The sequence below is a fragment of the Silurus meridionalis genome, chromosome 16 (genome assembly GCF_014805685.1).
Source record: "Silurus meridionalis isolate SWU-2019-XX chromosome 16, ASM1480568v1, whole genome shotgun sequence".
Lineage (NCBI taxonomy): Eukaryota > Metazoa > Chordata > Actinopteri > Siluriformes > Siluridae > Silurus > Silurus meridionalis.
Window position 1 is genome coordinate 5,398,790 of NC_060899.1, and position 14,686 is coordinate 5,413,475.

Below are 14,686 nucleotides of genomic sequence, written 5' to 3' on the forward strand. Positions count from 1 at the left end.
GACAAGAAAACTCATGATTTTATTTATTGTCTTTTGATTTTCATATTCTAGCGGATAAGCGGGTTATGAGGCAACCTCAAAACATCTATATCTGTCCTCTCTATAAGACCAGTGAGCGTAAAGGAACTTTATCCACCACAGGTCACTCCACTAACTTTGTCATCTCCATGATGCTGCCCACAAGCAGGCATCCACAGCACTGGATTAAGAGAGGGGTGGCTATGCTCTGTCAGCTTGATAATTAATGACAAACATTTTGACCTTAAAGTATGTAGTTTAATGAATTTATATTATAGCCGTTAACTTACTAATAAATGATTTCCTGAATGCTTTGAAGTATTTCTTATGGACTAAATGTTTGTGCTTAAAACATACTTAAATCCTTGCACTTGGACCATTTGCATTCTTTTGCTAAACTATATATATTACATATTTTAAGATAAACTGCAGTTACGTATTGTAAATGCTACACCATGTAAAACTGTCAGTATATTTTGTTTGGAAGGTTTTACACTGCAGCTACTGCTAAATGTTTGCTATGGCTTTCCTGTTGCCAGCCTTGATATCCTATACCACCCAGTATGTCAGCTGAAGGGTGTGATCCATGTCAGAAAGGGGTTGGCTGGACTAGTCTCATGATTGCATATTTTTAACTGTCAGGATATTAATAGGTGTGTGTCTGACGCGAGCCTGAAACGCTCTGAGGTTATAAGTGCAACACAAAACAGCAGTGTCCATTGCAGAAAGGTAAAACATATACATCTGAATCTGTGTAGGTAAAAACGTTCTCTGTGGGAAGGTTTTACGGGATCAGTGGTGTGCTGCATGGCATGGAGTGTTGCATGTTTACAAAATCAGATCACTACGATTCAAAATAGTTAGCCAACATCTTATTCAAACAAACTCAAGAAAAAGAGGCACACAGAGCTTCATTAGTTTTGCAGGAAATGATTATACCTCATATGTTTGAATTAATTGTATAAAGGCTTTTTGCATGAGCGTTAATGAGAACTACAGTACAGCTTTTATTACACAATACCACACTCCATTTACTGTGGCCAATCTATATGGTGTGTGTAGTGAAACCTACACTCATCCCATTTATAACCATCTAAAATTACGACACACACTTTTAGAAGTACCATTAAATTCCATTTGGCTTTTGTGGTTCCACTGAATGAAAAGTGAAAGATGGAAAGTTTGTATGAAGAGGAAGAGTGGGATGAAGATGAAGCAACGCAATACATGATTGAGCAGAGTCTGTTAGAATGTGGCAAGTGCAGAGATGGAACTCCAAGGTAAAACTCCACATGACATTATCCATGTTTACAAGATATAATGCATACTTGACCAAGAAAATAGACCCACTTGTGTTTTTTTTTCACAGTGATCCTACATTGGAATTCATTGACCATGAAGAGGTTTTTACTGCCATATGTGCAGGTAAGGGCTGGTTAATTTTTGTTGAGCCTGTTTGCAATCTTTTAGTAAAGTTGTGTGTAAATGCAAAGTAAACTAACATTTCTATCAGATATTTAAAAGTTTGGAAAATTCAGATTTTTTCTGTACTTGCATGTGTATGCTGCTAAAAGGCAATTACGGGTAAATCACCAGGCACATGCAATGTATTGCAGATACACAGCGAAAGCCACAAAACTTGATAAGAGCCAGAAACTGCAAACTGAATAGTATCAGTATTACTACACAGTTAAAAAAGAAGAATCAGTCACAACATAAGAAATGGCTAAAATATAAAGAGAAACCAAGAGCCCTCACTAATAAGGTCTTGGAAAATATGTTCAGATGTGCAAAACAGAACATTCATATATGTAGAGGACAGTTCAAAGAAAATATTCAAATGACTGCAAAATCTGAAAAGGTGATATTCTGGTTCACTATTAATACTCATTCCAGTAATATTCAAGTAATTACTAATTTATTAGTTTGGCAAATACTCTGGGTCATGCATCCTCCTATATACAGTACTTGTGTATGATCAAATCAGGAAATGAGGATGCCTTGCTGATGCTTGTGAAGCACAAGGAAGCCATGACTATGGCAGACAATAGGGGATGGATCCCTCTGCATCAAGCAGCAGTACAAAAGAATAGGAACATTTTGGAGATCACTTTTTCAGGTCTGTGTGCTTTTATCCAGTACTATTCATTCTGCAGGATGAAAATGTTCAAAGTAAAGATTGGGTATTTTATTGAATAAAAGAATTGTGTTCCCAGCATCTCCTCGGGGGGCGTCTGAGTGCCGCACACTAAAAGGAGAGACTCCTCTATTTCTTGCTGTTGTGAACGGTCTCCGAGAGAATGCTACATTCCTGCTTCAGTATGGTTCCAACCCTGATTGTCAGAATGCAGATGAGGACTCTGCATTAGTTGCGGGTGTGTAAAAATCATGCTACTGTATATTTGATAACAGAAATTTTTAAATGAATAACTTGGTTTTAAATAACAAAGACAGGCAAGACATTTGGGTTATGGTTTATGTACAGACCTGTCTTTGGAGTTTCAGATATATGTTTATATGAATCATTTTTTGTGTGCTTTTTGCCTTTCTAAACAGTCATAAAGCATAATCAATACGACATGGCCTCCCTTCTTCTACGTTATAATGCTACAGTGGACCAAAAAGGGAGCCTTCAGAGAACTGCTCTGCATGAAGCATCTCTCTTGGGCCTAGAGGACTTTGTATACCAGCTTCTCCAAGCTGGTGCAAACCCAGATGCCTGTGATACCAGTGAACGCACACCTTTAGGCCTTGCAGCCCAAGCTGGGCATCTAAATGTTGTGGAAATTCTACTACAGAAAGGTTATTTAACTTTTTAATAGTCTTTGTAATATCGCTGCTTAAGGAGAAACTCCCATTTAGTTCATTGGTTAATCCCACCAACATCATGTGCCAATTGTTGGTCCTTGAGCATGAACAATTGGTGAATGAATATTCTATTCCATTCTCTCCTATTCCATTTCTCTCCTATAGCAAAAGTAATGGGTTAACATTTAAAAACATGGCATGCTAAATGTATTTTGTTGGCTGAATGTACTTTTTATAATTCTGTGATTGGTGGCGTTTATATAAAATAAGAGAATTTGATAGACTACATTGACATAAATTAGTAACGTTTTTTTTGCTGTATGTATGTACAAATGAGCCTGTTATTAAATTGTGCAGAAGGTCACTAAGGCAGTTACCTGAAATCATCCTCTTTCTCTTATCATTCATAGGGGCCAGCATATGGCCGAAGCTTCACTCTGTAGAGTCTGTTTCAGTGCTGTTTGAAGCGGCAGCATCTGGAAACCCTGATATAATCTCGCTGCTGTTAGAGTATGGAGCTGATCCCAACACTCCGACACACACGGGCCATCTACCCATTCATCGTGCTGCTTATCGAGGCCATCTCCTGTGAGTGGTTTCTTACGTGAAGCCTAATGTCTGTCCTGGCTCATAGGAAAGTCTTCTTTCAGTTGTAATAAAACTGTTGTAAAATGGTGAATATATTAAATGGTCATACTTTAAATACATACACTATATTTCCAAAAGTATTGGGTCACCTGACCGTTCCTGCTATATGTGGTCCTTTTTTCTAAACTGTTATCATAAAGCTGGAGGTGCCCAGTTGTATAGGATGTCTTTAGATGCGCTATAATATAATTTTGCTTTCACTTGAACTTCAAACCCCAAAACTGTTCCAGCATGGCAATGTCCCTGTGCACATAATGAGCTCCTTGAAGATATGCTTTACATGCTTTGGAGAGAAAAATCTTGAGTGGCCTGCTATAGAGCTCTGACCTCATCCCTACTGAACACCTTTGGGATGAATTGGAATGCTTACTGCACCCCAGGCCTCCTCACCTACATCAGTACCTGCCTTTCATAATCCTCTTGTGGCTGATGGACACAAATATTCATAAGCACACACCAAAATCTAGTGGAACATCTTCCCAGAAGAGTGGAGGGAATTATAAAAGCAATTTGGGACTAATTGTTGGAATCCACTGCTCAAAAATCACATACCATACTTATGGCCAGGGGACCCAATACTTTTGGACATATAGTGTATATGTCTACATCTTGATGTGTGCATACATCTTTTTCTTGCTCCTTTACACTCTGAAAGTAGACTATATGACCAAATGTATATAGACTCCTTACCAGTCACACCCATATGTGCTTGTTGAACAGCGAATAACAGATTAAGGCTTTCCACTGTCTGTGTGGGTTTGTGCAGGCCATCTGACTTCTACCGCACCAATATTAGGCAAATTACGCCTTTACAGAGCTAACTTTGTGCACAGACAGATTATCATTATGGAAAATGTTTAGGCCTCTTAGTTCGAGTAAAGAGAAATTATGATGTTATAGCATGCAAAAATATATAATTGTGTGATATTTGTGTGCTTCCAACTTTGTGGGAGCTCTTTGGGGAAAGGGACACATTTGGATGTCCATACACTTTTGACAACCAGTGTATTAGTAAATGTCTTTTTGTGATGTTAAATGTTTTTTACTTTTTTTTTTGCTTGATTTTGCTTCCTATCCTCTCCTGTCATTATAGGGCACTGGAACAGCTAATCCCAGTAACTAAAAAAGAGGCCATTAAGGAGAGCGGCATGAGCCCATTACATTCAGCTGCTGCAGGTGGACACTCTCAGTGTATTGAACTGCTCTTGAATGCAGGGTTTGACCCCAACTTCATGCTTCATCCGCGGGTGCGCAGAAACTACGAGGATGAGCGCAGATCAGCACTTTATTTTTCTGTGGCAAACAGTGATGTGCAGTCAGCGAGGTTACTGCTAAAAGCTGGTGCTATGCCAAACCAAGACCCTGTCAACTGTCTGCAAGTAGCAATGCGCCTGGGTAACTATGAATTAATCAACACGCTCCTGCGCTATGGAGCGAATGTGAACTACTACTCACGTGTAAATACGACACACTTCCCCTCGGCCCTACAATATGCATTAAAGGACGAGGTGATGCTCCGGATGCTGCTAAACCATGGCTATGATGTCCAGCGCTGCTTTGACTGTCCCTATGGCCAGGGATCTCATGTCCCTGTGGACTACGAGGGCTGGAGCGCTTCTGTGATAAGAGATGTAGTGGTAAGACAAGTTTTACATCATGTCAAATGAAGTGCCTATTAATTCTGAAGTCTATATGCTTTTGTCTAAAATGGTAAGTTGCAGGGTGATGAAAAATTAAACAAGTAAACATGACAGAACTTTTTTCCCCTTATTTTCTCTACTCTTTTCCCAGTGGCTATATACTGGTAGCATGGCTTTTTCCAACAATATTGCATTTACTGGAATGAAGAAGGCATGTCCTGGTACAGATCTTTAAGAAAAGGGGAGATGTGCAGACCTGCAGTAACTACACGGGAATAAAGTTGATCAGTCACACCATGAATTTATGGGAAAGAGTAGTGGAAGCCAGGCTGTGAGAAGAGGTGACCATCTGTGAGCAACAGTATGGTTTCATGCCGAGAAAGAGCACCACAGACGCATTATTTGCTTTAAAAATTTTGATGGAAAAGTATAGAGAAGGTCAGAAGGAGTTGCATTGTGTGTTTGTGGATTTAGAGAAAAAGAGGAGTTGTGGTATTGTATGAGGAAGTCAGGTGTGCCAGAGAAGTATGTGAGGGTGGTGCAGGACATGTATGAGGACAGTGTGACAGCAGTGAAGTGTGCAGTAGGAATGACAGACTGGTTTAAGGTGGAGGTTGGATTGCATCAAGGATCGGCTCTGAGCCCTTTCCTGTTTGCAGTGTTGTTGGACAGGTTGACGGACGAGGTCAGACAGGAATCTCCATGGGCCGTGATGTTTGCAGATGATATTGTTATTTGTGGTGAGAATAGGGAGCAGGTGGAGAAGAGCCTGGAGAGGTGGAGGTACGCGCTGGAGAGAACGGGAATGAAAGTCAGTAGCAGTAAACAGAGTATGTTGATAGTGACGAGGATGGACGGGATTAGAAATGAGTTTCATACCTATAGCTAGTACTACTAGTGGATTTTAAACTTTCATTCAGGTAACCAATACTTGTGGTTTGGCCTATTAGGATAAAGTGTGAAGTGACCTAGAAAATTCTCCTGAATGCAAGAGTGGGTCATTGGCCTTGTATCCTAATTCCTTGTATTCCTAAAATACCATCCTTTTTTTTTAGAAACTGCTAGACAATCCCCATCAAACAAAAAAGATGTACTGCGGCCGTTGAGGAATATTATTTCACAATGGATAGCATTTCTCTATTGGCTTATAAAGTTATTGTGACGTTCCTGAAAAGGATGGATACCATCAACAGTTGATTCTTAAGTACTATTTAAATTGAATTATATTAAAATATTGGGTGGAATACTTGTCTAAAGCCATCCAATCTCATGTTTACACCTATTAATGTCAGCTACAATACTAGTATATGTATGATAGTTTAACTTTTTCATTAAAGGTGTTTAAAAATACATTGTTCCATTATGCATGCAGACAGACTTTCTATTCAAGTTTCAGGTTTCACTGTCAGGGGCAGTAAAATATTGTATGCAGTAAAACATTTGAGAGATATTAAATAAATATATGGAAGTCTAATAATCTATTAGTACTTATATAAGTCCAGTGTAAATCTATATGTTAAGGTGCAGTTACCATTTCACTTTAACATTTAACCATTTACCATTTGGGGATGTTATGATACACAAATTATCACTCAGCTGTAGTTATGAGATTTCTTTACCACTGCCTTAGTGTGAGTAGACAGTGTGAGGTCCCCAGTGATGTGAACACCAAAGAACATGAAGCTGTCAACCTGCTCTACAGCAAATCCTATTAGTTCTGTTTCAGAGGTTGTTTTCCAAGCACTAGTGTGCCAACTGTAGGCCGTCTCATCTGTGTCGGTGATCAGACCTGCTATTATTGTGTCATCAGCAAATTTGATGATGGTATTGGAGTTGTGTGTGGCCACACAGTTGTAGAGGTAAAAGGAGTATAGGAGAGGAGTGAGAACACCAGTGTTAAGGTTCTAATACATACAAGGTGGTATAACATAGTTTTGTAACACGCCAACAGATGGCAGCACAAGGCTTCACTCACAGTCTCAGGGCGCACCAACCTTTATAAGTCATTGTGCCAAAAGACATTGTCCTGTGTACATCAGAAGCTGTACAACTAGTACAAATTTGGCTCCTGTGGACTTCGATTGCGATTATGGATATATGGGATACGATTGCGGAGATCCAGCGCAGAGCAGAAGGTGCTTGACAGGTTTCAAAATAAAGACTTCCAGGACATATTTCAGAAGTGGCAGGAACACTGGGAGGACTGTATTGAAGGTGACAGTGTGTAAATGTAGATAAATAAAGTACTTTCTTGTATACAGCGTTACCTCGTATTACATATGCAGATGCAGTCCTCCCTGCTATGATTTCATTCAGAAATTGGTTGTGTTCATTTTTGTGGCTTATTTGGAAATGCACAAGGTGCATCAGGCTGAGCCCCATACAAAAATACCATTAAACTTCCTGTTTAGGGGGTGTAATAGGGCTTGTTTATTTTCTTAATATCCAGCAAAAACTTATGACCGGAGAGTGTCTGCCAATCTTAAAATAAAGTACCTTAACCCAAATCAAATTTAATTTAAATACAGACTTTAAAAAAACATAACCATCTAAAGTATAAGGAATTACTCAACACCAGTGTATTTTATATATATATTAAATTAAATAGTGCTATTTTTGTTTGCAGTTCTGTGAAGTGATAACAGTGTCCTGGCTCAAGCACTTTACAGGCCAGGTGGTAAGAATCTTGTTGGATTATGTCGACCATGTCAGTTTTTGCTCCAAACTGAAGAGTGTCCTGGCAGAACAGAAACAGTGGCCAGAAATATGCAACATTCAAGGTGGGTAATCGACCACATAAAAGGTCTGTGCAGTTGCTTAAAATTTTAAAGGATGATTATTCAGTGAAATAGATAAAAATAAAAGTATCAAGACATTGTCATCTACAATTATATTATGATAATTAATAATAAATCCCCCATATAACTGATGTCAAAAGGTTTTAAATAAGTTTAATATTAGAGCACCATTCTTGATTTATTATTATTTTTATTTTTTTTACAGAAAACACCAGAAGCCTGAAGCATTTATGTCGACTTAAGATCCGTGAGTGTCTTGGCCGTCTGCGCCTTAGGGCTCCAGTTTTTATCGGCTTTTTACCTCTGCCGAACACCCTGAAGGACTATATTCGGTTCAAAGAATATGACATTTACAGCAAAGGAACTTAACCCAGACAAAAGCATTTTATTTTTTGTCTCTGTATGGTTTTATTGTAATTGGCAGATGTTACCACATGCCACAATTGATTGTTTATTGTGTACTCTTTTATTTGTTTAGAATGTAGGTTCTGGATTATTTATTTATCATAGTTCATCAAAATGTGTACAATGCAATATATTTTTAACCAGAGTTTACTGATAATTCTGATAATGTCCAAGTGAATTAATTTTTTTTGTCAATCATCAATGCAGTACTTATATATGCAATCCAATATCCATGGAGCAAAAGTCAACTTTTCCTTTTGCTACTAATACAATTTGAAATTATATAAACATTATGTAGAAATGTTTAAGCTTTTTTCAGAACAAGTATAGATCTATCTGAAAATAAACCAGTTTAGAAACTTTTTTAATCTTTTAACCTGTCTCCCACAAATCTTACCTAATGTACCTAATGTAAGACATTTATCTGAAAAGTGTATATGCTTTTTCTACTCACAGCATAATCATAGGAATTCAATATTGGAAACAGACAGATTTCTCTCTATATATACATCTTATTTTATACAAAACGTAAAGCAGTTCTCCTGTTACAATTAGTATTTGAATTTTTTTTTTATAAAATTCATGTGGTTTTCAAACCTACAAAAAGATGTGTGTTTTGCATACCAGTCTTCTGGATTTTCTAGATTAGTAAAGATTTCTGCTCATGGCAGAAATAATTATCATAAAGACAGTGGTGTGTTTTAAAAAGAGAAATAGCCTCTTAGCCTGATTAACGTCAGTGTGTGTCTGTTAAGAGCTGAATGCTTACCCTTTCCATAAGATGTGTAGACCTGTGCAATATTATTGTACACATATTGTATGTACTGACAATCAAATGTTCAAATGTCACAGCAGTCCTTAATTGTAAATCTGAATTTTTGAAATTGTACAATAGTCATGGCCTTTGGTTGTAAAAAAATTAATTATTGAATATTTTTGACTGAAAAAGTGTGGAGATACTACTATACTTATGCCACAAGGAGAGGAAAAGATGAGGAGATATTCTACATAAAGTGGGATGCTGGAGTAGGCACACCTACCTATAAGTATATTTCAGTTAGTTCACATGATAGATAAACAATTTGAGTATTACTGAATATAGGATATGCACTGAGAACAACAAAGAACACAAAAGGTTCATGGAATGCTGCTCATGTAATCAATCAGTTAATAAGTTTGGGTAATAAGTCCTTGTGGAAAATGTCGGATTTTAATACTCTAAAGTGGCAAGAAATGCTTTTTTTTTTTTTTTGTGATTTTTTGTTTGTGTCATTATAGACACATTTTCTATTCTTCAAAATAGCCACCTTTTGCTTTGATGACAGATTTACACACTCTTGGCATTCTCTCATTCAGCCTCACGAGATAGTCACCTGAAATCCAACAATCTTGACGAGTTCCCAGAGGTGGTGAGTGCTTGTTGGCTCCTTTTCCTTCACTCTTCATTCCAATTCATGCCAAATCATCTCAAGTGAATTGAAATCGGGTGATTGTGGAGGCCAGGTCATCTGATGCAGCACTTCATCGCTCTCCTTAAACAAATAGCTCTTACATGACCTAAAGTGTTGTTTATGGTCATTGTTCTGTTGGAAAACAATGATTGTCCCACTAAGTGCAAACCAGATGGGATGGCATTTCACTGCAAAATGCTGTGGTAGCCATGCTGGTTATGTGTGCCCTCAATTTGTATTATATCACCAACAGAGTCACCAGCAAACCACCCCACACCATCACACCTCCCCCTACATGCACCCGAGACAAGTTGAGCAGTGTGTGCATTCATATCATTCTGCCAGGGCTCCTTTGTGTTGTAAAAAAGGATTGCAATGGTATTCATCTTACTTTTGTTCTTTCAAATAGGTGAGAAATGGATATTTTATTTGTATTTTTTTACAAACAAGTACTTCAGAGGAAATTGGTTCAGTGTAAATCAGTAAATTGGTCACTAGGGGTCATACTTTTTCTCTGCAATGTGGTTAAAATCAAACCCTTTTTCCAAGCTATTTTGTGATTTTGTATAAACCTGCACAAAAAATAGAGGATATAGGATATAGGAACATAGGCAGCAGATCCAGCAGTTTTAGGACCAGCTTTTTTTCATTCACCATCGCCTACTGAACTCTACACCACACACTCGTCCATTCCTCACATCCAATTCCACAGCTATTCTTGTACATGCTTTGCACTGATTATTGTAACTCTCTTCTCTTCATAAACTTCATTTGGTCCAGAACTCAGCTTCCCATATAATTACTAGAAGATCCTCCATCGAGCATATCTCTCCTGTTCTGGAACATTTTCACTGTCTTCCTGTTGAATATTGAGTAAACTACTAGATTCCATAATCTTGCACCCAAATCTCTCTGACTTGCTTCATACTTGTATCCTGTCGTGTATTCTTGGATCCTTTTCATCCGTTTCCCTTGTTTCTTCTCTTCGTTTAGTCACCATGGCGTTTACCAGAAGCTCCTCATCTTTAGATTTCTCCTCCACAATTTGTATAAGTGACTATTTGACAACTTTTAAATCATGTCTTAAAAGTCATGTTTAGTATTTTCTGATCATTGAACAGTTAAACAGCTGTTTATTGTATTGTCTTGCTTTTTATGATCATTCAGTTGTATGGTGTCTGATCATTGAAAGGTTCCTTTAAATAAAATGTATTGATTTATAGGACGCATGAGAGCATAATTACAGCTGTTTGAGGGACATCTCCTGCACATTCAGCTTTGTAGATGTTCTCTTGTTCTGCCATCATGACCTCCAGATCTTCCTCTGTCTCCCGTACAGGACTTTCTGAGCAGGTCCTGTTCGGCAGCTAGACTTATGGGAACATCCTGGAACGGGTCAGAGCTTCTACACTTCCGTGAGATGTTGAAACTGGAGATTTTTTTATTTAATTTTTTTCAGACTCGTGCCAAATGTATCTTTTAGCTAGCAGAATTCCGGCACGTTCCACAAGTGCTGCTCCGTATTGATGTGGTGACTCCACAATCACATCTAGGTCTGGTTCAGCAAGCTGGGTACCATGCCATTACCATTGAGTTCATGACTCCAAAACAGTTGTTAAATTTGTTCTAAATAACGAGTGAACACCTAAATAAGCTACTTCCTTAGAAAGGGATATTTCCACACATACATACATTATATATTAATATGTATTACACTTTACATTTCTAAATAAATGTCAGGGCCTTACGAGCACTTGAAACCCATTACCCAAAATTGATTTAAGATACAAAACTCAAGCAGCACCAAAGATTATCCTGTTTATTCTAGATAATACATGCATCTGGAATAATCAGGATACAGTTGGTGGTGCTAAAGTTTGTGCATTAAAATCAGTGAAGAGACACTGCATCCCCTTCAACACAACTAATTCGACTAAGTGTTAGAAGCATGAAAACACTGAATCCAATCAGGGTTGGGAAATGATTACAATCTCGTTCATCATTAAACTTTAAAAACTAATAAAAACCTGAAACATTCAAATATTAAACTTGGCGATTAATTAAAACTGCTAACTAAAATGCATAACCATGAAGGTTTTAAACTCCTTCAGATCAGGTGAGAACTCATTTAGAGCAGTTAAGTTAGAAAGGCCTTTGCAGTTTTTGTACATGGATGCTGTGGAAAGTAATATTTATTAAAAACATCGGTCTAAAAAGAAAATAAGCAAAGTTCTAACAACATAAAAAATCCAATATGCTGAGGAAATATTGATCATTGTCTTCCAATGATTTGTGTTCCCACAGTTATAGCAAAATTGGCATGACTACTCATTTTCTTCTGACAAGCCATGGACCACTTAAATAAGCAATAAGAGCTGCTGTATCAGAGCAGGATTATTCAAATGTATCTTGCTTACTAATTAAAATTTAACTCTCAATCTGGTTCAACGCTCTACATGTAAGTGGAACAACAAAAAAAAAAGGGCCATAGATTTTTTTTTCCACATTTTATTTTACAAAGAAACACCAGGTGTCCTCAATTAAATGTTCCTGCAACAAGAAAAAGATGTAGTTAGAAACTCCAATGGTTCAGAGTTTTAAAGAACAAAAAGCTATCTTTGGTGGAAGAGACCGATAGTGGAAAGATGGAATTCAAATGCATGAATAGTTAAAAAGCTCACTCATTAACTTAAAAATATATATTTTATATATACACAAGATTTTAATCTGACCAAATTGAATTAAAATCAATGGGAAACAAATTTGCAGAAAGATGATTTATAACCATTTATTATTTCCAAACTGCACCCCCCCAAAAACAAAATATAATAATAAAAAAATAAAATAAAAAGATAAATGTTTCACTTAAACATGTAAATTTTCACAAAGTGGTTACTTACTTTGACACAATGGTGTCATTCTTTGCCAGCCTCAAAAGAGAGTCATCGGCTTCACCCTGGGAATATAACAGCAGCATTAAAATCAGGTTCTTGTTCTATTGAAACCTGTGGGCATTTATCCAAAGCACTGCATCACTTAATAGCTTTCTAGGCTCAAAAACAAAACTCTGAGGCCTAGATAAATAAAGTTTTACAGTATCTACATTTCACTTTGGGGCACCTGAGACGATTTTGTGTAATAAGAAAAAAATTGCCGTGATGGTAATGAACTGATGCCCAAATAAAAAATCCAACTCACTTTATTATGACTACTTAATATACATGACAATGCTGAAATCATGATTAAATATACATCCTACCATTCTACGGATAGCACCACAGATGGCGTAGGTCTTGAACTGACCATTGAACCTTCCTGTGACCTTGTCCAGCTGTGGAAATTTAAAGAAAATAGAAAAGAACAAATGGGTAAGTTAACCACAAATTTTATTAAAATAGAACAGCAGAAAAGACATTTCATTAGCTCCTGGGACACACATTTCTCAAACGTTACTGAGACTTGAGTTCTCGTGGGGTTTATAAAGCTGGTGTGCATCCTGTGGCTTGTGAATAGTAAATTACATGCAGCATCTCTTCAGGAACCTACAGAAAGGCCTCATTCGTTTCCTCAGGAAAATCTAATTCAATTCCTCTGACTTTTTATACATTTGAGGCAGTGCAAGAATTAATTAGATTAAAATAAACACAAATAAAAAGGTCCATCTCATTGGTTTTAAGAAGTTAAGGATTTACACAGTGATAAGCAGGTTTACCTCAGCAATGTTGATCTGGATGGAGGCATGGTCCTTTGCAGCAATAATTCTGTTGCTAGCAGAGCTGCAGAGGGAAAAGGTTCATATTAGAAATCTCTCTTATCACTATAAATGCTGTACGTGGATTGCGAGGAACGATATGAAATTCATTCAAAAATGACTTACCATTTACGGGGCACGTAGAGATCCACGAATTCTCCAGCGTCGTTTTGCATGGTGAGGGTTTGTAACAGCCTACAAGGCTTTCTGAAGGGGGAAAACAGAGGCTTTTACTTGTCGCATATACAGTAGAACAGTGTGAACTACTTTTCGGGTCTGGGTTTAGAGCAGATGGTGTTAGGGGTCTCGCTCAAGGGCCCAATGATGGCAGCTAAACTACCGCTTACACATAGACCTGAACGCTACATCACACACAGGAGGCAGTAACGTTAGACAGTAACTACAAGTCAGGATAGACGTTTACACACACTGATCATAAACACCAGCTAGCTGTTACTCGGCACGGCTAATAAAAACTAGAATGTATGCTAAGGCTAAGGCTAAAGCTAATGGCTGCTGCACGGCAGAAAATCGTCTCCTCGCCGCCCGGATCTTTTAAAGTCCAGGACATGATTTTAAAAAGGCTGTTCCGCGATTATACACACATTTCTCATTACACTTATCTATCATGCACATTCTAACCGAAAACCTATGAAACAGAGGGAGTATTAATGAGCATAAAGCATTTTTTATTATGGAGCACGTTTTCTTCTTACCGCAGATCACAAACGGCTGACGGAAAAGGAAGAAAGCATCAGGAAATGACGTTGAGGTAGATCGAGCGCGTGAAGCAAGCAACGAGTTATAAGATTTGCCCAGGCTCACGAATTAGCGCCCCCTGGTGTCTGTGTGGTGCTGTTACTGTCAACACCGAGCTTTTTGAATCTGACTTCCTGATTGTAACACTGGAAAATAACACTATAAGATTCTTCATGAACTTGATCTCGTTCTCGGATTGTACCATTTCTGTTGCATGGGTGATATTTTTAGCTCTCACCCCGAAAAACTTGTCTTATTCTGTGCTTTGTGTTACTGCTGAAATCATTCAAGTGAAAAGTCTTTGCACCGACATCGCGGTTTTATCCAATCAGCTCACGCGTCTTTGGGTTACGTAATTAATATTTATGAGCTTGCCTCAAACGTGTCTTGCGATTTGACGGTTTGCCT

The 14,686-nt window shown here is 37.8% G+C and overlaps 2 protein-coding genes across 6 annotated transcripts; one reads left to right on the forward strand and one right to left on the reverse strand.

Annotated features, from left to right (window-relative positions):
• The first annotated feature begins 444 nt into the window (after window positions 1-444).
• asb14b (ankyrin repeat and SOCS box containing 14b) lies at window positions 445-8,780 on the forward strand. Of its 4 annotated transcripts, none has more exons than XM_046869636.1 (10): window positions 445-776; window positions 1,186-1,298; window positions 1,388-1,443; window positions 2,006-2,137; window positions 2,235-2,393; window positions 2,575-2,820; window positions 3,237-3,414; window positions 4,568-5,111; window positions 7,741-7,894; window positions 8,118-8,780. In XM_046869636.1, exons 2-10 carry the CDS (start codon window positions 1,192-1,194, stop codon window positions 8,279-8,281), a joined length of 1,740 nt encoding a protein of 579 aa, XP_046725592.1. In that variant the 5' UTR covers window positions 445-776; window positions 1,186-1,191; the 3' UTR covers window positions 8,282-8,780. The 4 variants fall into 4 exon arrangements, with proteins under 4 accessions (XP_046725592.1, XP_046725591.1, XP_046725593.1 ...); XM_046869635.1 differs by having other exon boundaries at window positions 445-772; XM_046869637.1 differs by having other exon boundaries at window positions 699-747.
• Window positions 8,781-11,942: 3,162 nt separating this feature from the next.
• On the reverse strand, window positions 11,943-14,392 carry rps21 (ribosomal protein S21). 2 transcript variants are annotated; one of them, XM_046869639.1, is made up of 6 exons: window positions 14,236-14,392; window positions 13,646-13,726; window positions 13,481-13,544; window positions 13,028-13,099; window positions 12,669-12,724; window positions 11,943-12,318 (listed from the first exon to the last, which is right to left on the reverse strand). In XM_046869639.1, exons 2-6 carry the CDS (start codon window positions 13,693-13,695, stop codon window positions 12,309-12,311), a joined length of 252 nt encoding a protein of 83 aa, XP_046725595.1. In that variant the 5' UTR covers window positions 13,696-13,726; window positions 14,236-14,392; the 3' UTR covers window positions 11,943-12,308. The 2 variants fall into 2 exon arrangements, with proteins under 2 accessions (XP_046725595.1, XP_046725596.1); XM_046869640.1 differs by lacking the exon at window positions 11,943-12,318 and having other exon boundaries at window positions 12,665-12,724.
• Window positions 14,393-14,686: the final 294 nt, after the last annotated feature.